The sequence below is a fragment of the Pelodiscus sinensis genome, chromosome 4, assembly GCF_052426305.1.
Source record: "Pelodiscus sinensis isolate ZL-2025 chromosome 4, ASM5242630v1, whole genome shotgun sequence".
In the NCBI taxonomy this organism is placed as follows: Eukaryota; Metazoa; Chordata; order Testudines; family Trionychidae; genus Pelodiscus; species Pelodiscus sinensis.
The window spans coordinates 13,010,437-13,036,965 of NC_143055.1; the positions used below are offsets into that span (position 1 = coordinate 13,010,437).

At 42.4% G+C, this 26,529-nt stretch overlaps 1 protein-coding gene across 4 annotated transcripts in view; it reads left to right on the forward strand.

Annotated features, from left to right (window-relative positions):
* The window catches only part of EIF2AK3 (eukaryotic translation initiation factor 2 alpha kinase 3), a 70,772-nt gene that overhangs the window by 5,405 nt on the left and 38,838 nt on the right, over positions 1-26,529 (forward strand). For all 4 annotated transcript variants that reach the window (XR_012904441.2, XM_025185612.3, XM_075930962.2 and 1 more), the window contains exons 2-4: positions 4,497-4,626; positions 20,020-20,214; positions 22,094-22,224. Coding sequence is in view for 3 of the 4 variants with exons in the window: in XM_075930962.2 (XP_075787077.1) it covers positions 4,497-4,626; positions 20,020-20,214; positions 22,094-22,224 (456 nt within the window). In the remaining variant the exon portion in view is untranslated. The remainder of the gene's footprint in view (positions 1-4,496; positions 4,627-20,019; positions 20,215-22,093; positions 22,225-26,529) is intronic.

Sequence of the window (26,529 nt, forward strand, 5' to 3'; positions counted from 1 at the left end):
TACTTGCATTATCACCAGCACAAAGTGACATGTTCATACCAGCTTCTATATGCTTGATAGTCGAATACCCCAAAACCAGCTGAGGATTGCACTTATGAGAAATATATCAGTACATTTGAAATTTATTAGACTGTCCACGTTTTTTATAATTTTAAATTCTTTTCATTAGCTTTTGAATTTGAGATTTTTAAAAGCTAATGAAAAGAATTTATTCTCTCAAATTAATACAGAAAAGCCCACACAGATAACAGACTTTTCACACAAGTGACAAAGCTGGTCTGGAGCCTAACATCTTTAACAGTATCTGTTTATGGGAAACGTACAGTTCCAATGCTCGCACAATTGTTCTTTATACTGTAGTTCTCAGTGTAAGTGCTTAAGTACAGATACACTAAAGGTTGAATCTCTCTGGTCCAGCAATATTTGGGGTCTGGCATGATTTTAGTTAGCTAAATGTCCACTTACCATGGGTATAACCAAGTTTCCTGCAGTCAAATAAAATTTGTTTACAGCCACCAGTCCTGGCTCTCCACGTTCTGTGCTTTTATTTTGCTCTAATTTACCTCTAAATGTCTTCAAGAGTCCAGTAAACAGTGGAAGTGTTGCTAAAGCTGCTGGACAATATTGATGTCCTGTGGTCCGGCAAATTCTTTGGTTTGGCTCCAATCAAGTTGCAAGGGTGCCGGACAAGAGAAGTTCAACTTATACATTATCAGCCTGGTTGTGATTCCTGTACCTTATAGCAGTAATTATCATATTCAGCTTATAAAACTGCTAGCAAGTTTGAGTGAAGCTGTGGTGGTCATATGTTTGGCAAAAGAATTGATGCTTTCTTAGTTGCATTTGTAACCACCTGGAGGCAAAACTGAACCTGGGATTTCTAGAGCTTAGTGTAGGAGCCTCTACAGCTTGACCTATAACGCCCAACATGTTCTCAGCTTATTCTGTAGAGATCTCACTCCTTACAGTGAGAAATAAGTGATCTAAGTGCCACTACATGGGACAGTGAATTACACCCACTAGGTGTGTGGGTTACACATTAAAAACTGTATTTCTTGATTCAAAAAACAAACATTTCACTTGCTGAACTTGCAAAAGTATGTGGGGATATATTGTATATACATACATATGTTCATATTCTAGCTTGTTACAATGTTTGTTCAGCTTATTAATAACAATATGATAAATTCTTTACAAGGGTTTACTTTTTCAGTGGTACGGATTGTACTTCCCTTAACTGGGACTCTGTGGTCTGGCAGCATCCAAACCATGGATGTTCCTGGACCACAGAGCCCAGGTATAGGGAGGTCGGGCCGTGGGGCAGGAATGGCAGGGGTGCAACTCAGCTGGGAGCCCCGTGTGGGGGCAGGGCGCTGGCCCTGCAGGAGGCATGCGACAGGGCTTCCCTCCTCTGCAGGATGGGGGAGTCCTGGGAGGAGGCAGGTGCAGGGGACCCTGTCCCCTCTGGCACCCTGTCCCCTGCTACAGAAAATCCTGTCCTGTGCCCTCCTGCCCCCCTGTCCCCTCTCCCCTGTCCCCTGCTGCAGAACCCTGTCCCCCACTAGTACCTTGCCTTCTGCTGCAGAACCCTGTCCCCTGCCCTCCCAGCACCCTGTTCCCTCTCCCCTGCCTCCAGCCATAGAACCCTGTCCCCACTGGCACCCTGTCCCCCGCCACAGAATCCTGCACCCACTGGCACCCTGTCCCCTACCCCAGCACCCACTAGCACCCTTCCCCAATACCATGTCCCCTGCTCCCACCAGCACAGTTGGGGCCACATTAGTGAGGCTTGGGGGTTTTTGGAGGAGTTATTTTTTTGCATCTCATTTGTGTGGTCCCAACTGACTTTTCTGTGGGTTAGTGACCCCTGACTCAAAACAGGTTCCCCACCCTTCTCATAAATAAAGACAGTGTCGAAACTTTTTGTGTTTGACATAGCATTTTATTTAAAAATGAAGCCTGGCCAACAAACCCCCAATTGGGGCCAAGCCCCAATCTGGCCACAGCATTATAACACTCTTGCACGCCCCCTTTTCCCCAGACCCTAGATCTGAGCCATACACTGGAACCCCTTGCTCTGAGCCCCTCGCATACCCCAACCCAAATTCCTGCACCCTCACATCCACAAGTCTGCGGCTTGCTTAGTACCCCAACACTGCCTGGTCTGGAGCTCCCTCCCCGAGCCAGCGTCTCCCCCTCACCCCTTCCCACACCCAAATCCCTCATTCCCACCCCAGAGCCTACACATCCTGTCTCAACACAGCGAGAGTACAGCTAGACTGCAGGGCTGTGTCTAGACTGGCATGATTTTCCAGAAATGCTTTTAATGGAAAAGTTTTCCGTTAAAAGCATTTTCGGAAAAGCGCGTCTAGATTGGCACGGACACTTTTCCGCAAAAGCACTTTTTGCGGAAAAGCGTCCGTGGCCAATCTAGATGCGCTTTTCCGCAAAAAAGCCACGATCACCATTTTTGCGATCGGGGCTTTTTTGCGCAAAACAAATCTGAGCTGTCTACACTGGCCCTTTTGCGCAAAAGTTTCAGGCAAAAGGGACTTTTGCCTGAACGGGAGCAGCATAGTATTTCCGCAAAAAGCACTGATTTCTTACAGTAGGAAGTCAGTGCTTTTGCGGAAATTCAAGCGGCCAGTGTAGACAGCTGGCAAGTTCTTCCGGAAAAGCGGCTGATTTTCTGGAAAAACTGGCCCATCTAGACACAGCCCAGGAGTTTTTCAGAACTCCAGAGATATCCCAGAAAAACTCTCCTGCATCCAGGGATGCGGTGGTTGTTCTACTTTTTTTATTATTCCTCCTTCCACGAGGAATAAGGGGGCTTCCAAAAGAAGGGTTTTTTCTGACATTTGGTCCAGTCTAGACAGGTCAAATGTTGAGAGAACCTCTTCCTACAGAATAATTGGAGGGGGAAAAAAAGCAGCAGTGTAAGGGTTGGGGATAACAAGTGATGGAGAGGAAGAGAATAGAGAGAGCAGGGTAGGGCTTCAAGGAAGGGATGGGGTCTTGGGGGAAGGATGGGGCGGTAGATGTTGGCTTGTTCTGTCATTTAAAAAGTGATCTTGGGTGTAAAAAGGTTGGAGACCACTGCTGTAGAGTATTTGAATTTTAAAATTGCAACATTGCACAGTATCCAGCCAGAAAAATAGGGTGTCTTTCTGACAAACACCCCTTTGAGCTATGTGCTCGTATCCCCCCAAAACCTATGAAAATAGGTAAGCCTTCCAGCATGTCCAAAAGGTCAACTGATTTCAGTCATTTCAGGTTAGGATGGAATAAGTTTCAAAGTAGCAGGCCCTTCAAGAATGCTTTGTCGACACTACCCTTCTCCACCCCTTCCTTTTTTAAACTAACTGTGTTGTAGCCCAAAAGCCACTTCTGGTTTTAAGTATCTCATGTGGCTACACCCTCTCATTGGCAGGTTCCAGACCATTCAGAGCTTAGAGCTATCAAATGCTGTCAGTTAGAGACACCACTTAACTAGCAGGCAGGCTGCCTTATTCTACCTTAGCTTTAGTACAAATTTCAAATGTAGACTAGGCAATGTGTGACTGTGAACCAGAAGTATACACGTTTTTTCTGTAGCAAAGAAGAGACTTGAACTAGGCTTCACAGTCTTCCAGGTCAGCACTTTGACCACTAGACAGTGAATTAATTCAAGAGGTCTGACTAGTTGATCAGAATGGTAGATGCACAGATTATTAATGACCAGTGCTTTGAGCCACCTTAAATCCAAGTAGCACTGATATCAATAGCAGTGAGTATACCACATTGTGGACCTCAGAGAGGGCTAGTGAGCAGAGTGTGTACCCAAGGTCAATGTCTGCATTCTATTTGTTGCAATGATACCAGTGTTGTGCCATCTTTACAGTTATTGTTCGATTTAGGCTTGCTAGAACAGGCCAGCCCATTTGTTGTGTAGGCGTATCCTTCATTTCCAAATGAATGACTGCTTTAGCACTCGTGTGTTGTCATCTTTTAATACTTCATTTCTTCTAAGATGTTTTCTGGCAACCAAATTTGTTTCCATGCTTCACACAAGTTTTTGGCAGATTTACTTATTCTAAGCTGCAGTATTACTTGCGTGCTGACCTAATGGGTTATTTGTTTTTGAAAATCATATATGAGTGTTGTTTTTGGTGGGGAGGGGACCTTTGGACACACAAATCACATGAACTTCAAGTAGGAAGATTGATTTATGTTTTCCGTAATCTTAGCAGTGATTCTAAGTTATTTTGCTTCCAAGTGACCTTTTGAAATGATCAGAAGTTGCTTCATGGCATATAAAACAAGTTAATGTGAGATCCAACTACAACTTACAATTCTTCTAGAGCTGCCAAGTTAAATGATACAATACAAAATGTAAACACTTTGGTTCATGTAAAACAATTTTATCTTAAGTCAGAAAATATGGTTAGGCATATCTATAGAAAACAAACTAGTTCTAATGCTTTAGACCTGACTTTGAATGTTTTTTTGATTGGCAGATCTTTAATAATTATCAGCACTTTGGATGGACGAATTGCTGCTCTAGATCCTGAAAATAGTGGCAGAAAGCAGTGGGATCTTGATGTGGGATCTGGTTCCCTTGTATCATCCAGCCTCAGTAAACCAGAGGTAAGACTTTATATCTGCTCCTTGATTTTTGATTCTTAGCTTTGTCTGCACTAGACTTTTTTTTCCCAAGATAACCCAATGTTTGCTACCCCAGCGGTAACTCTACCATGGCAACAGTGGGGATTTTTAAAGGAGGGAGAAATTTAATATAGACACAGCCTTTCAGATATATTGTCTGGCTTGATAGCTATAATATCTATAGGTTGTTAGGAATTGTTTGCAGTCATCAGTTATGTAGAGTTAAAAATGGCCCATGGATATGCTTAAAAATAAAAATGTAATTTTGCTCACTGTAACAAATGATGAACCCCCCCCCCTTTTTTTTTTTTTTTGGAGAGTCAGTAGAGGAAGTCTTTTGTTCTCTAAAACACCATGTTATCTTTTGTTCCTATGCTAAATAACAGTTCTTTTCTCTGGGTGGAATGGCCTAGCAATAACATGGAGCATTAAAAGTGACCTGCAGATGAAGGGAAGGACTTTTACGCTCTCTTGCTGTTTTAATATAAGTTCAGTGATGACAAACTACAGTAATGCATAGTAAAGTTGCTTGGTGCTGTTAACCCCTTGCAGACATATAATACAAAGTGAGTGTGTGTCATATGCATGTTGAGGCATTGCTTGTAGAGGAGAGAGGGAATATGGTTTGGGCAACCTTTGTTTTTTAAGGTAAGACCAAGGCAGACTGTGAAGAGCTTCAAAAAGATTTCACCAAGCTATGTGATTGGGCAACAAAATGGCAAATGAAATTTCATGTTGATAAACGTAAAGTAATGCACATTGGAAAAAATAATCCCAACTATGTGTATAAAATGACGGGGTCTAAATTAGCTGTTACCACTTAAGACAGAGATTTTGGAATCATTGTGGATAGTTCTCTGAAAACATCTACTCAGTGTACAGCAGCAGTCAAAAAAGCAAATAGAATGTTAGGAATCATTAATTTCTGTCTTATTCTCTATCCCTTTTTTATCTTATTCTCTCTCTCATATATATATATATAATATAAAAATAGTATGCCCACATCTTGAATACTGCATGCAGATGTGGTCACCTCCTCTCAAAAAAGATATCTTGGCATTGGAAAAGGTTCAGAAAAGGGCAACAAAAATGATTAAGGGTTTGAAACGGGTCCCATATTAAGAGAGATTAAAAAGACTTGGACTTTTCATCTTAGAAAAGAGGAATCTAAGGGGGGATATGATAGAGGTCTATAAAATCATTACTGGTGTGGAAAAAGTGAATAAGGAAAAGTTATTTCCTTATTCCCACAATTTAAGAATTATGGTTCACCAAATTTAATTGATAGGCAGCAGGTTTAAAACAAACAAAAGGAAGTTTTTCTTCACTGAACGCACAGTCAACTTCTGGAACTATTTTCCAGAGGATGCGGTGAAGGCTAGAACTTTAACAGTGTTCAAAAAACAGTTAGATAGGTCCAGCACGCTATTAGCCAGGATGGGTAGGAATAGTGTCCCTAGTCTCTGTTCCTCTGGAGGTGGGTGACGGGGGGGATCATGTAAGGATTACCTGTTGCGTTCCCTCCCTCTGGGGCATCTGGTATTGGCCACTGTCGGCAGACAGGATACTGGGCTGGATGGACCGTTGGTCTGTTCTAGGATAGCCATTCTTATAAGACCACCTTACGGAGAAATACAACTGGAAACAATAGTCCTGACACATTTGAACTGCTCCATTCATGTCAGTGGATGTTCTCCTCCACTTCTTCCTCAGAATACTTTTGAGACAGGATTGCATGAAGTATGCTCATTTTCAGTTACATTCAGAGAGTGAGAACTTGTCCAGATCCTAGCTCACATTGCAGGCAGGGAGGCAGTCTCTCCCCAAAAAGGCAAGCTGCCCCAAACATGGTGATTATGATGATGGTAGGTGTGGGGTCCAAAGTTGGGAAGTTAGCGTGCACTCGTTACGTGATTCACTGATAAACCTGGGCTTATTGGTTAATCCTAATGGTTACACACTCCCCTGCTCCCTCTGTATTGGTTGGGAGCCGGTAAACACAGGAAGCCAGCTTTGCTTTCCTGCTCCTCTTCCCCCCCCCCCCACACACACACACTGCTGCCTCTCTATCAGGGCAGAGGGGAACAGGGGGGCAGGCGGGAGCCAGTGCTCGCAAGTAGTTGGCTTAAAAGCCAGTTTTCCCACGAGCACCAGCTCCCCCCTACCCCCCTGAATGTAAATGTGTAACCGCTAAAAATTCAGCAGTTGCACCATCCAGAAGGCTAAGCCCCCCCCCCCCCCCTGCCATATTCTAGCTCATGAGGGAAGAGGAGGGCTCAGACCCATTAGAGGGGCAACAGTCCTCCCTATTTGGACATACACACAGAAGGGGAGAAATGGGGCTAAAAGATGTTCCCTATGCTACTGATTCCCCACCTCCTTCCTATTGTCCTCCACTCCCCCCAGCTTCCCTGAACCTCCAGTCTCTCTCTCCTCACCACTTCCCTCCCCTCGATTACCCCTTTATTGTCTTCCCTTCTAGGAAGTATTTCTACTTTTTTCCTGAAAGAGATTGATTGCATCTCCTCTTTTCCCTGAATAAGTTGCCATCCTTGACTCACAAATTATAGCAACCTCAGGCCATCCAGTTAAAAATCTCTTTAACATGTGTCGGGCTTGTGATTAATATACCTTGGGCTAGATTAACTGAAAGGTGAATTCACAGCCCTCAGTTTCAACAAGATATGTGAGTCATCCAGTTATTAGTACCTCAGTGGAACAGTACAAGGCAGTGGAAAGAAACTAATTTTATGGGGAGCCCTATAGATTGGAATCCCCTTTGTCCAATAACCCAAGTCTGGATCACTCATGAGGCAAATGAAACTTAAACGTAATCTGATTAACTGTTTGGATTTTAGAATACTTACAAGAGTTGAGCTTTATTGCAGGGCTACTCAACACGTGGCCCACGGCCCGTCTATTTGCGGCCTGCGGTGCGGCTTGGGTTTACGTGGGGCTCAGCATGCGGCCCGCAGTTGGGAGCCAAAACAAAAAAGTAATCAATATAATGATCTTCTGTTGATATGTGTTTCAGCAGTTAAATTCCAGGACTGTCTTAGCTCATTAAAAGTGCTGTCATATGGGTGGAAATCTTGCATTTTATTAATATCAGTTGAACTGACTTAAATGGGGCCTGTGTGTTGTGTTGTAGTTTTGCCTCAATCTTTGTATTCATGCCCATCAGTGTGAAAGAAGCTATTTGCATATATATTCGCATATATATGCAACCACACTTAAGTTGTGGTCCTCAACATGTGCTATGAGTATCATTGTGGCCCCCGGGGCTTCCAAAGTTGAGTAGCCCTGCGTTAATGCATATACAACGGTCGAAATGGAAATCCTTTAGCTATTTTCTGTTTTGGCATGTGCATACTGTAAAAAAGTGTGTTTTCTTTGCCATTCTCAATTTGGGTTCCCCAAAGATTTAGTAGGTGCCATGCACTATCTTGAGGCCATTCTGGCATGCATAATGTCAGTAGTCTGGCTTCTAGCTCTGGTTGTTTTTTTCACGACTTGTAGCTCCATGTTCTCTAGCTTAGCTGACTCCAAATTTGAGTCACTAACCCTATACTGCACCATCCTGAGGCACAACAAATTTGATATGAATCTGACTAAATATGTCCGTTTTAGAGGATTTGGAAGGGTTTAAACCGAAGTTGTGAGGTAATCTTAACTGTAACAGTGCTATCACATCGTAAAACTTCCAGAGTGAAATCTCAGTTCTTTTAAATTTAATGGAAGTGTTTTTTCTCTTGTTTTGGGGGGAGTAACCATCTGTTACTAAGGTATCACTTTTTAATAAACACTTCCAGTTCACCTTTTAATGGTTAGTTCTTGGTTTTCTTGATTGTTTCTTGTCTGTAATTCCTTTGACACAAGATGATTAGAGCAGCTTAATTTACAAGACAAGGCTGTATATGTTACACTTTGCAATAGTCTGCATGTCAATAGGTAGGCAAACTAGGTACTATATTAACCTAAAGATTTCTTGCATGGAATGTCAGGTGTGAAACTGACCTTGAAAGGACTATATGAACCTGGTGTGTATTAAAAATGAGGAACTGCTCTTTGTGATCATTTGGTAAATAGGAGAGCTGAGACTCATAAGTGACTTGTTCAGTGTCATACTGGAAGTTTGACAGCCAGAAACAGCCTGTATTTTCTGAATTAAAAATTAGTGCTTTAACTACACAACCATCCTTTGCTTTTCCTCCCTTTTGGGGCACCCTCTGGTATGTATGCACATCTTACTGTAGTAAGGTATAGACTGGCTGCTAAATCTAACCTATAGTCAGATCAGACTGGTATGTTATACTTTATTTGCACTCTCCTTTTACTTGCTTTACTAGTCTGAAAATGTGTTTTCCTGTCTGCACAGTTGTTTTTCACTTCAGTTTGTTTCAGCTGTGCACAGACACATGTCATTGTTTGCAAACAGCCTGCAATATAGGACTATGAGATGCTTTTGTTTTGAAAAACAGAGTACTTACAGCTGTCAGTCATGCTGATTGTCAGCTTTACTGTGGTAATTGCTGAATACTAATGCAGCCATCAACCTGCATGATTTTGTTTTTAGACACATTTATTGTCTTAAAATTAATTGAAGATAACCTAGAAATGGATTTATTTCGGTCAAGCACACAAGCATACCATGCAATAAACTTATTGTACTGTTCTGCCTTATAAAGCATGGACTTGCATTCTGTTTCTGTTTTTAGAAAAAGGGGAAGAAAAAGGCAAAATGATACAGGTGAGTAATTGTCATCAGTGTTGCACTGTTAGTTTTTTATGAGAATGTGCATCTTAAAGCCTCTGTGAAAGGATATGCACCTCTATCTAATTGCTTTGTAGTGGATCTGTTGGGGTTTGTTACACTTTCACGATGTGAATGTACAGAATCTGCTTGCACTTTAGAGGCCTGTGGTCTTGGGAGTGCTGTGGTCTTAGTGCTGATTTTGCCAGATAGAAAGACAAGAGGTGCTTCCTCTGGTCTCAGATATGTGTGGTCGAACTGAGTTCAGAGACTCAAAGTAATCCTGAAAACATTATAATGTTGATTGATGTCCTGGAATCTTGTGATGTAGTACTATTACAGCCATGTATCTTGTATTTTCATTCAGGCCTTAAGAAGGTGACATTGGTTGCTCTAAACTATAATAGATTAAGAACTTGCTGTGTAAATTCCATTTCTGCATATCCAACTTAAAAAACCAGTGTAGCAATTCTTAATAATTGATTCATAATGTAGTAATGGAATGAAACACTGACCTACTTCTAAAGTTTGTATTCTATAAGCTTGTGTTTCTGAGTATGGAGAGCAGATGGGGGGCATGTAATAATTTTGAGAGGTGGTATGTTAATGTAGAGGTGATAACATTGTCATACACAGCCTGTAAAGCTTAAAATGACACCCCTGAATACTTGATCTCATGCCTTTTCTGACTTTTTATATGCTGTGGTTATAGACTGAGTTGGCCAAACTGCTGCTCTTTCACAGTTAATGTGTCCCTCCCCTCCCCATGCCCTTCCCTTTTTCCAGCTACCATGCTTTGGGATGGGGAGAGCTTGGGACATCTACTTTGCAGTGGGGTGGTGCAGTAGGGTTTTTTGTCTACAAGGGACCAAAGTCTCGGGCTTTAGCCCTGTAGAAGGCATTGGCTGGGGCTTTCAGCGGAAGCAGGTGTGAAGCCCTGGCAGGTTCCTCCCGCAGGGCAGAAGTGCTAAGTCATGTGCCCTGGCTCCTGAACTACTGAAGATTATCATATGCTGCTTGGAGAGTCAGTATGTTTGGCCACCCCAGTTACAGATAGTGCCTAAGACTACTGAAATTGAGCAGTTGAGCAGGAGGAGGAAGAAAACCATTGGGTTTGACCAGATGTCACTGAGATAGTAACCTGAGAAACTTCGAATGCATGAGCATAATGCAGTGCTCTTTTTGTGATGGTACACACCAATACGTCTTGCTGTCCCCCTTTTTTGGAAGCACTTGCCGCTTTCCCCGGCATAGCCCCCAGCTAGCCCTGGGAGCACTCATGCTGTGCCTGACTGAATCCTACTTGGGACACACGGCAATTAAAGGGGCCACAATCACATTTTGGCCCCTGCAATTTTTTTTTTTTTTTTTTAAACGATCTGGCAATCCTAGTACCTACATTTTAAAGTGCAGAGGGTTACCCCACGGTAGCTCCTGGGGGTAGCGTGAACCGGGACTGAACAGTCCCACCTCGCGCTGCCCCTGGGATGCTGCAGCTCTGCACTTTAAATGTAAGCATTACCCTGAGCTTGGGGTCAGCAGCCTCGTGAAGGGCGGAAGTGTCAACAGAGAAGTGGGAAGGGTTGCCGACTCCCAGCCTGTGACCCTGTGTGGTCTGGGAGCTGGCAGCCTCCCTCCCCTCTTCTATGCGGCTGCCAACTCCCAGCCTGCGTGGGCTTGGAGCCAGTAGCTCCATGCGGTTGGAGCAGCCAGACTGGAACAGCCCCTGGTTGTGGCAGGCGTGGGACATGCTGCTCTGCGAGGATATGGAATGGATTGGGGGGGGGGAGGCGAGAGACATAAGAAGTTGTAGTCACAAATGACCCCTTGATCATTTAAAGTGCAGAGCCATAGTGGAGTTAGCTCACATGGCCCATGGGAACCTGCAGCTCTGCCTCCAATTCCCCCACCCCCGCAACCAGCTCCTCCTCCTTCCTCCCCCTACCCACCCTTGTTGCCTCTGATATAGAAGCAGTAGGGAGTGGGAAAGTGAGTAGTAACTCACATCCCTGTTCCTTAGTGGTGAGTGAGGATTGGAGGGGGACCCAGGCCCACACATTTCTCCAGTCCCAGCCCAGCGACATCCATATGCTACATCTGTCCAATCTCTCCAGTCTATTTCTCTGAGCCAGCACCTCCTCCATCCATATCTTCGGGCCTCCATATACTAGTTTTAGCAGTCGGTTGGGAGCTCACTCTCGCTTCCCTGATGCTGCCCAATACCATTTTGTGCAAGGTGCCAGCTTGCTTGCTTTTTCCTTCTGCAAGGCAGCCAGTTCTTCCTCCTCAAGCTCCAGAGAGCAATTGTCTCCACTCTGCCCTGCATCTCTTCATATATGGGCCTACCCAGCCCTGATTAGCTGCTCCTTGCAGTGCTTCTCCTGCTGGCTGCTTTCTGTGCAGCCTTCCCATGGCTCCCTTAATCCCTTTCAGACCAGTACGACGTGGACACCTCATCACAGGGTAGAATTATTGTTTTAAGTTCTTTATGAATGAACATTTAAGGAGTTGCCCATTGATTGTTATTAGCCAGGATATGCAGGGAGAGTGTCCCTAAGTCTGTTTGTCAGGCCTGGGAAAAGGCGACGGGGGAGGGATCACTGGATGATTCCCTGTTCTGTTCATTCCTTCCGGGGCACCTGGCATTGGCCATTGTCGGACAGAGTACTGAGCCAAAAGGACTCTTGATCTTACCCAGGATGGTGGTCCTTGTCTTAGGTTGATCCTTGTCTATGATAACTGATCTCTGTTCAACTAAAAACTCCATTTTGGATAATCAAGGTTCTGTTTTGTTTCATATGTTGGGCAAAGAATAGCTCTTAATGCACTGTCACTGTACATGGTGTAATTGTTGATACAGCTTTGGGACATAAGTTAGTATGCTTCAGAATCACTTTTTTTTTTTTTTTTTTTTTTTTGTCACCAAGTCTGAGGCAGAAATGTGTCTCATTCCTGCATCAAAATACGTAGCTTGAAGTGGAGTCAGCTAGTTATTTTAGTATAATCGCTTAGAATCGTAGAGATGAAAACTAGAAGAAACTATCAGATCATCCAGTCTTACCTCCTGTGTATTACAGGCCACTGCCACCAGTGCCTCACAGAACACTGACCCACCCTATTCATTGTCCCATTTCCAACCCTGAGGCATCAGATAAAGGAGACCAAACCCCTTCCCTGCACACCAAAGAATGGGAAGGGGGGAAAAAATCTGAAATATGGATTTTTTTTTATTTAATTTTATTTTTTTGAAAGAACCTAACACACACAACTAGGCATGAGCCCTCAGGCTGCCAACCTCTGCCCCTACCATCAGGAGCACCCCTGTTATACAGCTGTACTCAGATTTGTCAGGCTCTTAAAATTATTTGCCCCTAAAACGTCTATTAGGAGGCTGTATAGGAATGTTTTTGGAGGGAAGGATGGCACTGAATTCTAGTTTTAATTTGTATATAAAGTCTTATAATTTTGTGTGTGACATATTCATCTTGTATGTGAAGGGATGTTGTTAGGTTTTACAGATGCTGGGGCTGTCAAGAGATAAAAAAATTAACTGTGTGTTTAATTATGCTCTTACAGAATAATGGAATACCATTTATATAAATCTTTAGATGTTTTTTGTGCTTCAAACCTATGTTATAACACAGAATACAAAGTATACAGTACTCACTTTGTATTTATTATAAATATTTAAATATATAAAAATAAAAATAGCATTTTTCAATTCACTTAATGCAAAGACTGTAGTGCCATCTCTTTATCATGAAAGTTGAACTTAAACATTATAATATTTTTCAGTTCACCTCATATAAGTATTGTAATGCAATCTTCATTGTGAAAACACAACTTACAAATGAGGTTTTTGGTACATAACTGCACTCCAAAGCACAACAGTGCAAAACTTTAGGGCTCACAAGTACACTTAGTCCTACTTCTTGTTCAACCAATCACTAAGAGAAACAAGTTTGTTTATATTTATATTTTTAACGTTATTGACTATAGTGGTTAGGCTCAGCCAGTCAGGAGCTAGAAGTCATTCACAATCACAACACAATATACTTGAAAAACAAAAAAATATAAATTAAAAAATTGTCTTTAGAATCGTCAAATTACCCTAACAAAGACATTTTACTTCACTTGTCTTCTATATTTTTGTTATCATATGGAAGTTCAGCAAATCTGAAACAGGAACATTTAGACATTTTTTCTGGCATCAGATTCCATCAAGCTCTTGTGTTTGCACATGAACGTGTTGTGACACTGCTTCCTACAGCAAGACTTTGGTCATAGAACGAAATGTAGGAATAATTTTCTATTCAATAACTTATAGAAACTTTAGCACTCAGATTCCTTTGAAGTCTGTTCATGTAAGCCCCTTCCTAAAAATGAAATGGTAGCTTTACTCCTTCCCTGTCAGCCTGTACTGGAATCTCAGGCGTGATGCCCTCCTTTTCCAGTCAACAGTCTAGACAATGAATTCCCTGGTAGCATGTGCCATTTCTTGTTGTTATGCCTTCTTGCTTTTTTTGCTAAAGCTTGTAGAAATTGCATTACCTCATCATCCTGCTTGGTGATTGTTCAGAGACTGATTCCAATTGGCTGCCTGGGATGATACTGCCAGCCAATGTTTGAATTTCAACTTAAAAACTCTTACTTGAACTCCACAGTTAGAATGTGTATTTAAAGTGTTACCTCTGAAAGACAAGCCACTTAACAATTATGTGCCATATTGCTGACCAGTGAAGCAGAACAAATAGCTATTTACATTGACAGATCAGAGGAATGCATAAGTGCATCTTGGTAACCTACATTTGCTGTGCCAAGAGATTTGCAGCTGACTGCCTGTGTGACTCACTCCTTGGATTAGGAGGTGAGGTAATGCTTTTGAGAGAGAGGGTGATGTCATTTCTTTACCTGAGTTGAATGCCGATGCTGATTTCTGTTGCTCTCAAGGAATAGTCCCTTTCTACTTCCTCGGGTACATTGGGTAACAGTGCAGAGAACTAGTACAAATTCTGGTACTAATTCTCTGTGTTTGTATTGACCTTGCAAGTAAGATGGTATTAAAACATTTTCAACATATATCTATCATTCCTAAGCTGCAGGTGTTGTAAACAGAGAAATTCAAAAGCTTTGTATCAAACCTGCTTCACACCTGTTGAGTACAGATACACTCTAGAAAAAAAAAATCAAGTGTCCTCCCTAATTAAGATTTACCTCTTGCCAAACAGATGGTGTAATACTGTAAATCCATTTTGGTCTCTGAAGTTCATTGAAATGACAGTACAGAAGCTATTTCTGCATTAATTCTTTTGAATAACTGATTAAAATGTAGAACTTGCAACATCATAGTATTTCAGTTTTATTATTTCTTACTCCATGAATATACTGATGTAAATATGTATATGGCCAAATGTACTACATGGAGTGAGCACTTTCTCATGTGAGTAGTCCCATTGACTGTAAATGCATGAATAAGAGGTTCATAAGTATAATGATTCCACAATCTGGCTGTGTGTGTCTGTGTTCGTGCTTTTTCCTTCAAGCACCTGCTGCCAAGATCGAACAGTCTCTCACCTGCTCTTTACCGATATGCTGAGACTTGTACATTCTGGGAGAAAGTGATTTAAATGTTTTAGTATTCAAGTTTGCATGTGCAAAGCAGAGTAACACCAACCCAAGACAACACTTCAATGCTGGGATTAGTTGCATGGGTGAAAATAGAATGTCTATAAATTCACAAGCAGTGATGGACCACTGGATTCACTCCATTCTTGTAAACTGTACATTTGTAAGGCTTTATGACTTCAAATAATAGTTTGGAATCCTTCACCAAAAATTACAGCATGATACATTTTAACAAACAAACTTATATTACGAAACATATGTTTGTAATTAGTAATTCCTCTGTACTGAGCAAAAAAACTCCTTAAAATTTGCTCAAATTCTGTTCATAATACAATTTTGACACCAGAATGCATATGGTCTTTGTTAGTCTTATTTTGAGAAGATGATTTTGCAAGTATTTAAGTCTGTATTTCATGGGAGCAATCTTCTTTCATCATTTTAAATGGCAATTTACAACTGCTAATTCTCTCATTACTTGGTTTTTCTATTTAACCACATGATGCTGTAGATCTGTATTGCATAAGTACTTGTTTTCTTGCTTTAGTTATTATATGGGCTTTTTTTTAATTATACATCAGCAGTAAACCAAAATGCAGCATTTTTTCATGCTTCTCACTGTCAGTTCCCTAACTAGATATCCCATTTTTGTCTTTTCTGTTTTATTTTGTTAACTCTGGGAATTAGGGAATGTATTTTACTCGGCTTTGTAGTGTACTTCAGACATTAGCAGAATCATATTTTAATTATGCCTGCCAATTAAATGTTTTTAGGAAATAACTATGCACAGGAAAGATCTTATGAACAAAAGCATCTATGTTTGAGCAAAGTTCTGTGGGTTTTTTAAAGTTGTTTTGCTCCATGGGGAGTGTCTTTAGATGAGTAGAGGTTGATACACACAAAGATAAAGCTTTTCTGGTTTGATCAGTACAAAAGTCCTGACCTCTCAAATGGGGTACTTTTTTGTTTAGGGCTTGCTTTATCAGTGTGATTATTTTAATTGCTGTCTTGCTCATGCATTAAAAAAAGCTAATGTGAATTTCACTTTGGTTGAATTTAATAAGCTCTGGTCATGCTAGAATTTGAACTGTAGACTCAGATATAATTGAAGAAAATCATTGATGGCACAGCGAGACCATATACAAATGCTGATTTCATTTTTACTGAGAGTAAGATCAGTTTATTGTTACTGAGTTGATTTTTTAAAAATATTTTAAATTTTACTAAGGCTCTGTGTATGTAAGGCAATTTTAACTTGCAGGTTTAATTCATAAATAGTCAATGTGAAGAACCACTAAAGTCTTGACTACAGCTGAATTGGTAGGAGCACAAATGGAAGTTTCTGCAAAAATTTTCTAGTGTAGAGGCTGCCCAAGTGGCTGTTTTGTCTAGTGGCAAGGCTCAGGAAGTAGGATGTCAGGCTGTGTCCTAGGGTCAGTCACTGAATTGCTTTATAGTAGTGGTCACCAACCAGTAGATCGGGAACTACTGGTAGATCTTGGAGCCTCTGACAGGTGATCCTGACTGGTTTGGCCCGGAAGCTATCAAGCACTGGAACTTCAGTTGCCCCTCCACCTACTGTTGTGCTGCTCCTGCCCTCTGCCTTGGAGTCTCCTGCTTGCTGTGCAAGGTGTGGGAGGGGGAAGGGAACACTGATGTCAGGGTGTCCGTCCCTCCCCCACCCCCTCCTTACCCCATCTCCATACAGAGAGAAGGGGATGGAGGATGCTTGGCAATGCATCTGTCACACACACACAGTGTATGTCTCTGTCATTCTCACAAACACACACTGTCCTTCCCTCTCAGCTCCTGACCCAGCACATACATGAGGTGTTGTTACTACTTTTGCCGCTTACAAAGCGGGTTAGCTTTAGTTTTTGACTGGACGGTCTGTGCACTTCATAACTTTCATTTCTCTCTTACGCTTACATTTAATTATTTGAGTAGTGAGTTCTAAAATGCCTGTTCTGTCATGTCTGGAGTAATTATCCCTGTGGTTGATTGTGCTCCTGGAGGTGGCTGGCATGTCCCTACAGCCCCTGAGAATGTCAGAGCAGGGGGTCTCCACATGCTGTCCTTGCCTGCTGACACCACTGCTGCAGCTCCCATTGATCAGTAATGAAGAACTGTGACCAGTGGAGATTGTGGGGTTGGTGCCTGTAGATGAGGGACAGCACATGGAGCTGCAGCTATACATGCCAGCTGCTTTCAGGGGTGGTGTAGGGCTAGGGCAGGGGTGTGCCTGCCCTACTTCTGCTGTTCGATCCCTGGGGCAGCTTTCTGGTTGCTCCTAGGGTGGAGCTTGAACCCACCACCCTGCCCTCCCCCGGCATCTGCTCTATCCCCCCAGTCCACTCCACCTCCCTCCTTCCAGAGCGTCCTTATCCTGCCTTCTTAATGCAGAAGCCAGATCCATCCATGGGGCAGCTAGTGTTGGGTGCTCAGCCGCTGCCTGGGTGGGTGATCGGACTCAAGCCCTCAACCCTGTGCTCCCGAGGCAAATGTTGTATTCCCTAGTCCACTCAAGAACCCACCCCACCTCCCTACGTTCAGAGGGTCCTTTATCCTTTGTCTGGTCACTCCCACAACCAGGGGGTGGGGAAGGAGGGGCTTGAAGGTAGAGAGGTGTAGTGGGATCTTCAATGAACTTGGGAATAGGGCATTAGCCTCTTGCGCACAGAGTGGTGTGCTCAATCCTCCCCCCGCCCCGCACACTCAGGCAACAGCTAGGGAGCCAGCACTGGCTGCCCCAAGGATGGAGCTGACACCGCTATTAAGAAGGCAGGATAAGGGACCTTCTGAAGGTAGAGAGGTGGGGTGGGTTTTGTAGAGGCTTAGGGCTAGGGCATTCACCTGGGGAACACAGCATGGTGGGTTCAAGTCCCATTCCACTCCCTAGACAGCTCAAGCCCCCCACCCTGGGAGCCACCAGATACAAAACAAGGGATCCTCTGAAGGTAGAGAGCTGGGGTGGGTTCTGGAGTGGACATGGGAAACAACACTTGCCTGAGGAGGGCAGGGTTGTTGTTGAAGTCTCAGCCCCCCGTGCCCTGGGAAAGACCAGACAGCCAACACAGCATAAGGGACCCACCAAAGGTAGAGCAGAGCAGTGGGGTGGGCTCTTGTGTGATTTAGGGGATACAACATTCACCTGGGGAGCACAGGGTGTTTGGTTCAAGCCCTGCTTACCCTGAGAGCAGTGGGACAGCCAAACACAGTGCTGCCCCAGGGATGGGCCAGGCTCCTGCATTAGGAAGGCAGGATAAAGGGACTCCCTGAAGGTGGTGGGGTTGGCCCTGGAGTTCTAGAGCCCCCTGGCCCAAGACCAGAGCCTGCGCTCTTACTCCAGTGTGGTAAAAGTGAATGAGATTGGGGGAGGAAGGGCAGTGGAGTGAGCAGAGTGAGGCCTTGGAGAAGGGGTGAGAGGAAGCCACACAAGGGTAATGTAGGTTTGAAGTAGATCTTACATTACACTTACATTGAAAAAAGTGATCTTGTGCTTAAAAAGGTTGGAGACCACTACTTTATAGCCTGGAACAAAGTCCCTTAAGGAGGACCTGGAGTGGTGTGATATTTAAATTTACTGGGCATGGTTTGTGCAGCTTCACAATATAGCAGAAGCCTTGAAAAGTATTTTGTTAGATTTGTTTTGTAAAAGTTTGTATCTGTTTTAAAAAATGCAATGTAAAGCATGATCTTCCCTGATTCTGTTAGACGATCACTAGTCTACATATACCAGATGTTTTCTTTGCGCTTGCACTTCATAGGACATATATTCAATTAAATCACGTTGTTGGGCATTGACAACAGAGACAGGTTCTGAAATAGCATTAAGGTTTGTCATGTTAATTCACATATTGGAAATTGCAGGTTAGTTTCTACCTATTCTTGACATAGCAGAGCCATTGTGGCTCCATGGAATTAGTTAAGGGCTATCAGGGTGATAAGATTGTTAATAAGTCCCCAAATGCTCATTGATGATGACTCATACTTCCGACCTATTATCAAAATCTGAGTGTACTGGAGACAGAATTCTCTGCTCTTGAGAATTATTTGACCTGCCATATGTTGAAAAGGGAATAATTTAAATTTAGTTGAACAGTATTTTTACTTTTAGAAGAATGTATAATGTGTGGTGGTGGTGGACGTTTCTGGGTTGGTTGGGGGGGGAGGGGCTAGACCTAATTGTGTAGGAAGCCAGAAACTCAGGAATAAAACACAGACTGTGAATTTAACCCTTTTAAGCCTAAATATTACTGTGACTGGTTTATAGGATAATGTATAGGTATGTAGCAGGCATGATGGTATAAATTAGAGTTCCCATATTGCTTCACAATTTTGCTTTTCATGGGATTCACTCTCTTGATCATACTGGCAGGAAATGTAGGAATCATAGGTAGCAGACAGTGGGCTCTGAAAACAGCAAAGGGCAAAAGCAATGTGATATCTAATATAACTCTTTTGAAAGCTTCACATACCTGCTGTAGTAATGGCTATTACCTTCCTACAGAAAGACATTGTTGCTTCCCTTTAGTATCATACTTTACACAAACTAGATGAACGCTATTCTATCAACAGACTTTATAATACACTAGGGGGCTGCACCCGCTGCTTGCTACACTCACCATCCCCTGTCTCTCTGGCCATGAGAGCCTGATGATGTCATTCTGTCGTGCAGCAGGAAAAACGTTTTTGTACGTAGTGAGAGATTTAGCAATCTCTTAAAACCTGGTACATAGTACTAGCCCTCCCCCCCCCCCTTTTTTTGAAATTGAACATAGCAAGTTTTATCATTTTTGTGCCTTTGGTTTAAATGTACAAGCAAACACTCAATTAACTTTATTTATGCTGATTTGATAGCCTTTCTAATGGTTTGGAAAAAAATAAGTTATGTTGTCTAACACCGTATTGGATTCTGAGAAAAATGCATGTGGCTCCCTGGCATTATGTGTTCTATTTGGAAAAAATGTTCAATACTCAGTTTTATTCATTGCTTTTAGGTATTTGGGAATAAGATGATCATTCCTTCCTTGGATGGAGATCTTTTCCAGTGGGATCGTGATCGAGAAAGTATGGAAGCTGTTCCTTTCACAGTTGAATCTCTGCTTGAGTCATCCTACAAATTTGGAGATGACGTCGTTTTGGTTGGGGGAAAGTCCCTGACCACATACGGGCTGAGCTCATACTCGGGGAAGGTAATGTTGACAATGGGGAAGTCGGTGTGTTTCTGTGTGGGGGGTTGTGGGTTTGTTTTTTTTTTTTTTTTTTTTAAGAACTATTTCTAAAATTGGAGTTGCGGGGTGGTGGAAAGGGTTTAGAACTGGAGATCTAATTCTAGTGTAAAACTCCATGGAACTTTGCAACTTCTTTGATCAACAAGTTCTACTGGTGGCTGGATTTGGTATACATTTATGTTTGATGGATAACCTAGTAGATAATTCAGCATCCCAAACTTTCAAGAAAAGTAAATGGTACATAAATTTCAGTTTAGATTTTTCTATTCTGTAATCTAAAAAGACAGTTTAGGTCAAGCTGAAAAATAAGGGGTGTGTTGCATGTCAAAATCTGACCAGTCTAGTGCTGATTTCTGGAAGGTTTTAGTACTTTTTACAGGAACTGTTACTTATTTTCTATGGCTTTTAGTAAGTAGAACTACCCACATTGACTGCTGCAGAAGATAATTTATTTTATCAAAAAGCAACTTTTATGAAAATTCATAAAAAATGTCCACTTTGTTGATACATTTTGTTTTTACAAAAAAGTGTACCTTTCTGGGTCTTCAGAATTTGTATTGAATATCTGTCAAATGACTGTTAAAAGTTCACTTAGCTAAAACTAAATTTTTACCAAACACCATCTTGAGAATGACTTCTTGAAGGATGGGAAATCAGGTGGAGGATTGAAAAAACAAAGCAGTTCTATTTTGAACTAACTTAACTTTTGTGAAAACTTCTCATGAAACTCTGTGCTTTCCTGACCAGCTCTCTTTAAACCAACCAGGTGCTTCAGTGCAGCAGGTTGAATGTAGTACACCTTGGTGGAATAGTTTACAGCAGTCTCTAAAGATAATGCTTTAAAAGACCTGGGATTGCAGCAGTGGGTGGAGTCCATTTGTTCCTTTTGACTATCTGTTTGACAGTTGGACTGTCTGTTCTGCAGATGATGTTTGCTGCCGCGTTGGAGGGAAAAGAGCTCTTTGGGTTTCTACTTTAACTTCTGGCTAGAACTCAATGCAGCAAAGTAGCTCTGAGCAAGAAGCAGTGCCCAACTTTCCTTGGCCACAGAGCTAGAGTGACTTACAGCATTTTGTAGGGTGTATTGACGGTGATTACCTTCTTGGAAGACTTGAATTATTTTCTGAATTCCTGTCTAGGTCCCTTAGGATCAGAAATGCTTAAGTCAGTGCATTACCGCAGCAGGTAAATTAAGATGCTCTTAATCTCTTTCCAGGCTAGCTAGGCAGTATTGAAGGAGAGTTACCTGTTCGTAGACAGAACATTGTTCCAACACTTGATAAGTTACCCTGGTTTAAATCAGCAATAGCAAGTTAGAAATCATTTAAGTTACACTGATGTGAAAGTAATGTGACATGAGAATGGAGCTCTTTGTTTCTTACTGAAGGGATTTTCTAAATTTTTAATAAATGTCAGGATACAATTGGAGAATATTAATCATGGTGGTGGTGTGATTTCTGTATGTGTCACATAAGAATATGTAAGAATTTGCTATAACCAAAACTTTCAAAAGTGCTTAGTGATCATGGGTCCCCAATCAGAGACTTATTAGTGTTTTCTGAAAATTGCAGCTCTCTGAGCACCCATCATCTGAAAAACTGATCTATTTAAGGTGTGTCAGATTGTATCAGATTAGCCACCCAAAAATGAAGAGCCCCAAAATCACTGGTCAGTTTTTAAATGTTGTCCAAGGTCTCCAAATAACTTTGCTGTAAAGGAGCATAACATGTCTCTGAAGATTTGTTAACTCTAAATATCATAATTGAGCTACCTCATTTGCTTCATGTTGGTGTCCTTTTGAAATTCCAAGTTTATGTGAATTTCTTATCTCGTCCCTTAGGTGAAGTACATCTGTTCAGCTATAGGCTGTCGCCGCTGGGATGATGATGAGACAGAACAAGAAGATATTCTTCTCCTGCATCGAACCCAGAAAACAGTTCGTGCTGTTGGGCCACGTAGCGGCAATGAGAAGTATGTACAAGCACAGTTTGTGGTCTTGGAGCTCTTCTTAAGACAGTGTGACAGTAATGCACAGAGACAAACACACATCCTTAATGCTTATTGTTTCTGGATTTGACATGCTTTTTACCCCTATTAAAGTGGGAATTAATGGGGTTTTAGCCTTCCCACTAAAGACCTGTCAGCTTCTGCCATTTGAGTTCTAACCCTGTGCTTTCTGCCATTTTGAGGACCTCTTTAACATCAGACTCCAGCTTGGGTCATAGATAATTAAGTAGGAAAGGATTTCCCTCGACATTTACTCTACCTTTCTTATATCAAATGGGAATGACTTTTCATTGGACCTAAATACATCTAGTCAGCTTTCCGAAGATACCACTCTTAACAGTATTTGACTGATAACAGTAGTTTTGAATATACAAATTGAAATGTGTCCTTTTCCAATTTAAGCAAATTGTTCTCAATTTTATTGCTGTTTTTCAGTGTTCTTTTCCCCACCTCGATAATCTTTTGGTTATTTTTATACTCAGGTTTTACACTTGTCATTTTCAATGTAACCCTATAGAATAAAAACATTTAATTTGTTTATAATGTAATGCCTGTTTTTCAAAGTCCTTTATTTTGGCTGGTCACTTATTACAACTTTTCTGTACTCCTTACAAAGCCATGGAGATCAGAATACAGGCAGTCCCCGGGTTACGTACAAGATAGGGACTGTAGGTTTGTTCTTAAGTTGAATCTGTATGTAAGTCGGAACTGGCATCAGCCGCTGCTGAAACTGATCAGTTTCAACAGCCGCTGAATCTGGACACCAGTTCCACTTACATACAGATTCAAGGTAAGAACACCAGGCGTCCCCAAGTCAGCTGCTGCTGAAACTGATCAGCAGCTGATTCCAGGAAGCCCAGGGCAGAGCAACTCTGCCTCGGGCTTCCTGTAGTCAGCCGCTGGTCAGTTTCAGCAGCGGCTGACTTTGGGACGCCTGGGGCAGAGTAGCTCGGGTGCTGCTGGTCTGGTCCAGTAGCGCGGCCGCTCCTCGGAGCTACTGGACCAACCCAGCAGCACCCCAGCTGCTCTGCCCCAGGCATCCTGATTCAGCCACTGCTGAAACTGATCAGCAGCTGAATCAGGACGCCTGGGGCAGAGCAGCTGGGGTGGTGCCGGGTTGGTCCAGTAGCGCCAAGGAGCGGTGCTGCGGGACCAACCGGCAGTGCCCCACCTGCTCTACCACAGGCCCCCGGCTTTGCTCCACGTCTCCCTGGTCTGCTGTGGGGACACTAGGGCCCCCCCCCCCCCCAGCAGACTAGGGAGACGCTGAGCAAAGCCACGGAGGACCCGGGCGGACCCGCGGCTTCCAGATCAGCTGAAAGCGCTGCGGGTCCGGCCCGGGTCCTCTGCCGCTCTGCTCAGCGTCTCCCTGGTCTGCAGACCAGGGAGACGCTGAACAAAGCGGCGGAGCACCCGGCAGGACCCGCGCCGCTTCCAGCTGATCTGGAAGCGGCCGCGGGTCCGGCCCCCGGTGCTCCGCCGCTTTGCTCTCGTCTCCCTGGTCTGCTGGCTCCGCAGCAGACGGGGAGCAGCTTTTCTCGCCCCGGAGAAGGCGGGCGGCGGGACCAGGTGTCCCGCTGCTCTAGTTCTCCGGGGCAAGAAATCCCCGTTCGTAACTGCGGATCCGACATAAGTCGGATCCGCGTAACTCGGGGACTGCCTGTAGTGCACATGTAGTCACACCATTGCACTTACTTAATATGGGATCATAGAAATGGAGGGCTAGAAGGAACTTAGAGTCTTCACGTCAAATACCTGTGCTGAGACAGGTTAAAGTAAACCTAGCCTAACCCTGGCAGGTGTTTGTCCAGCCTCTTCGTAAAAACCTCCTCTGATGGGAATCCACAAATTTCCTTGAGCTAAATTTAACCTTATAGTTAGCAAGCTTTTTCTAAGATGTAATCTAAAACTCCTTGCTGCACATTATGTACATTACTTGTCCATTAGTTGTCAGTGGACATAATGAAAAGGATGATAATCAATTTTCAAAACAGCCTTTTAAGGTATATAAAGATTTATCAGGTCCCTTCTTAATCGTCTTTTCTCAAAAGTAAATGTGCCCAGTTTTTTTTAACCACCTCCTTGGTCAGCTTTTTAAAATCTTTTTTGTAACTCTACTCTGGACTCTCTCTAAATTATCCACATCTTTATTAAGGTGTGGTGCCCAGAACTAGACCACAGTACTTCAGCTGAGGCCTCACCCATGTTGAATAGAGCAATTCAAGACAATTCCGTCTTACATATGACACTTCTGTTATACACTACACAGAATATTAGGCTTTTTTTGCAGTTGTTTCACATTGATTCATATTCAGTTTGTGATCCACTCGACCCCCCAGTTCCTTTTCTGCTTTACTTCCACATAGTTAATTATTCCCTATTTTGTAGTTGTGCATTGGATTTTAACTTTTTCTGAGTGTAGTACATTGCACTTGACTTTATTGACTATCACCTTGTTGAATTCAGACCAGTGCTCCATTTTGGAAAGGTTACTTTAAATTTTAATGTGGCCCTCCAAAGTGCTTGCAACCCCTCCCATTTGGTGGTATTTACCAATTTTATAAGCTCTTTCTCAACTTGGGCAGTGAAGAAACTCAGTAGTTTAGGGCTATGCTTGATATGCCCTCTCATTTAGAGCGTGAACCATCAGTAACTGACTATGGTATTTCAACTAGCTGTGCACCCACTTTATTATAATTTAATTTAGACTCTCTATTTCGTTAGTTTGCTTATGAGAATGTCATGTGAAACTGTCAAAAACATTACTAAAATGAAGATGTATTGCGTCTGCTGCTCCCTTCTATACGTTAGTCATTAACGCTGCCAAAGAAATAAATTAGGTTGGTTTGGCATGATTTGTACTTGACAAATCCATGATGGCTATTCCTTATCCCCCTGTTGTCTTATAGGAGCTTGCAGTTTGATTGTTTAATAAATTGTTCAAATATCTTTCCAAATATCAGAGTTAGGCTGACAGGTCTATCCTTTCCTGTGTCCTCGTTGTTCCCCTAGTTAAAAATAGGTACTGTGTTTCCGCTTCTCTAGTCCTTGGGGACCTCACCTGTCCTCCAGGAGTTCTCAAAGAGTTGATAAGGTTCCAAAACTGCTTCAGCTAATTCTTTAGATACTGTAGGATGACTTTCATCAGGCCTGCCTTTGTGAGTACATCTAATTTATCAAAATATCCCCTAACCTTTTCTTTCCCAGTTTTACTTGTGTTCCTTCTTCCTTGTTAATGTTGTGTTAAGCATCTGGTCACAATTAACCATTTTAATGAAAAACAAAGCAAAACAGGCAAACACTTCAAACTTCTTAATATTGTCAGCTTTTTTTCCCTGTTAAGTAGAGGATCTACACTTTCCTTGATCTTTCTCTTGGTCCTAATATATTGATCCTCTTCTTCTTTTTTGTCCCTTGCTAGATACAACTCATTTTGTCCCTACACACTTGTGCTATTCTTTCGTACTCCTCTTAGTAGTTTGTCTTTATTTTCTCTTTTTGTAGGTTTCTCTGTTGATTTTCAGATCATGAAAGAGCTCCTGAAGTAGCTATCTTGGCCCCTTTTTATCATGGCTCCACATTAGCATAGTTTGCTGTTGTGCTTCTAATACTGTTGCTTTCAGAAACTGAGTTCTCCTGATCTTTTTCCCTTAGATTTCCTTTCATTTGACCTTATGTACCAGTTCTCTATTTGTTCAACCTGCTTTTTTTGAAGTCCAGTGTCCTTATTCTCCTGTTCTCTCCTTCTTTTCTTTAGAATGATGACATCCATCACTTCATGATTATTTCCACCTTCAGATATTACCTGTTGATAAGAAATCAAGTCTAAAATGACTCTCCTCACTCCTCTCCTACACTATCTATATTTCAACTTAAAAAACTTTTTAAAAAGTTTTTTCTATTCCATAAGGTTAAAATACATAGAACAAAATATAGTAAAAGGACTCCTCTCATATTGACACAGTAAATATCCACAAACTAATATGAGGATAATAAAACTTCTCTACACCCCACGTCCAATTCTACCTAAAAAGCCAAAAGTGGACTTCGCAGCCTGCCCAGAAAGTTAGCAGTTCTTGGCTGTAATTTGGAAGCTGGGAATCTCTGGGTTTTTTTGTAATTAGTACTGACCAGTAGCTGCCTCATTTCTTCTTTCATTGCTCCCAGGAGTCATTCTGGCATCTGATTCATCTAAGTCCCTCTATCTGAGAGAGAGAGAGAGATCAAAAAGCAATGTTCCTTCTCAGGCAACACTGCATCTCCAGTGGA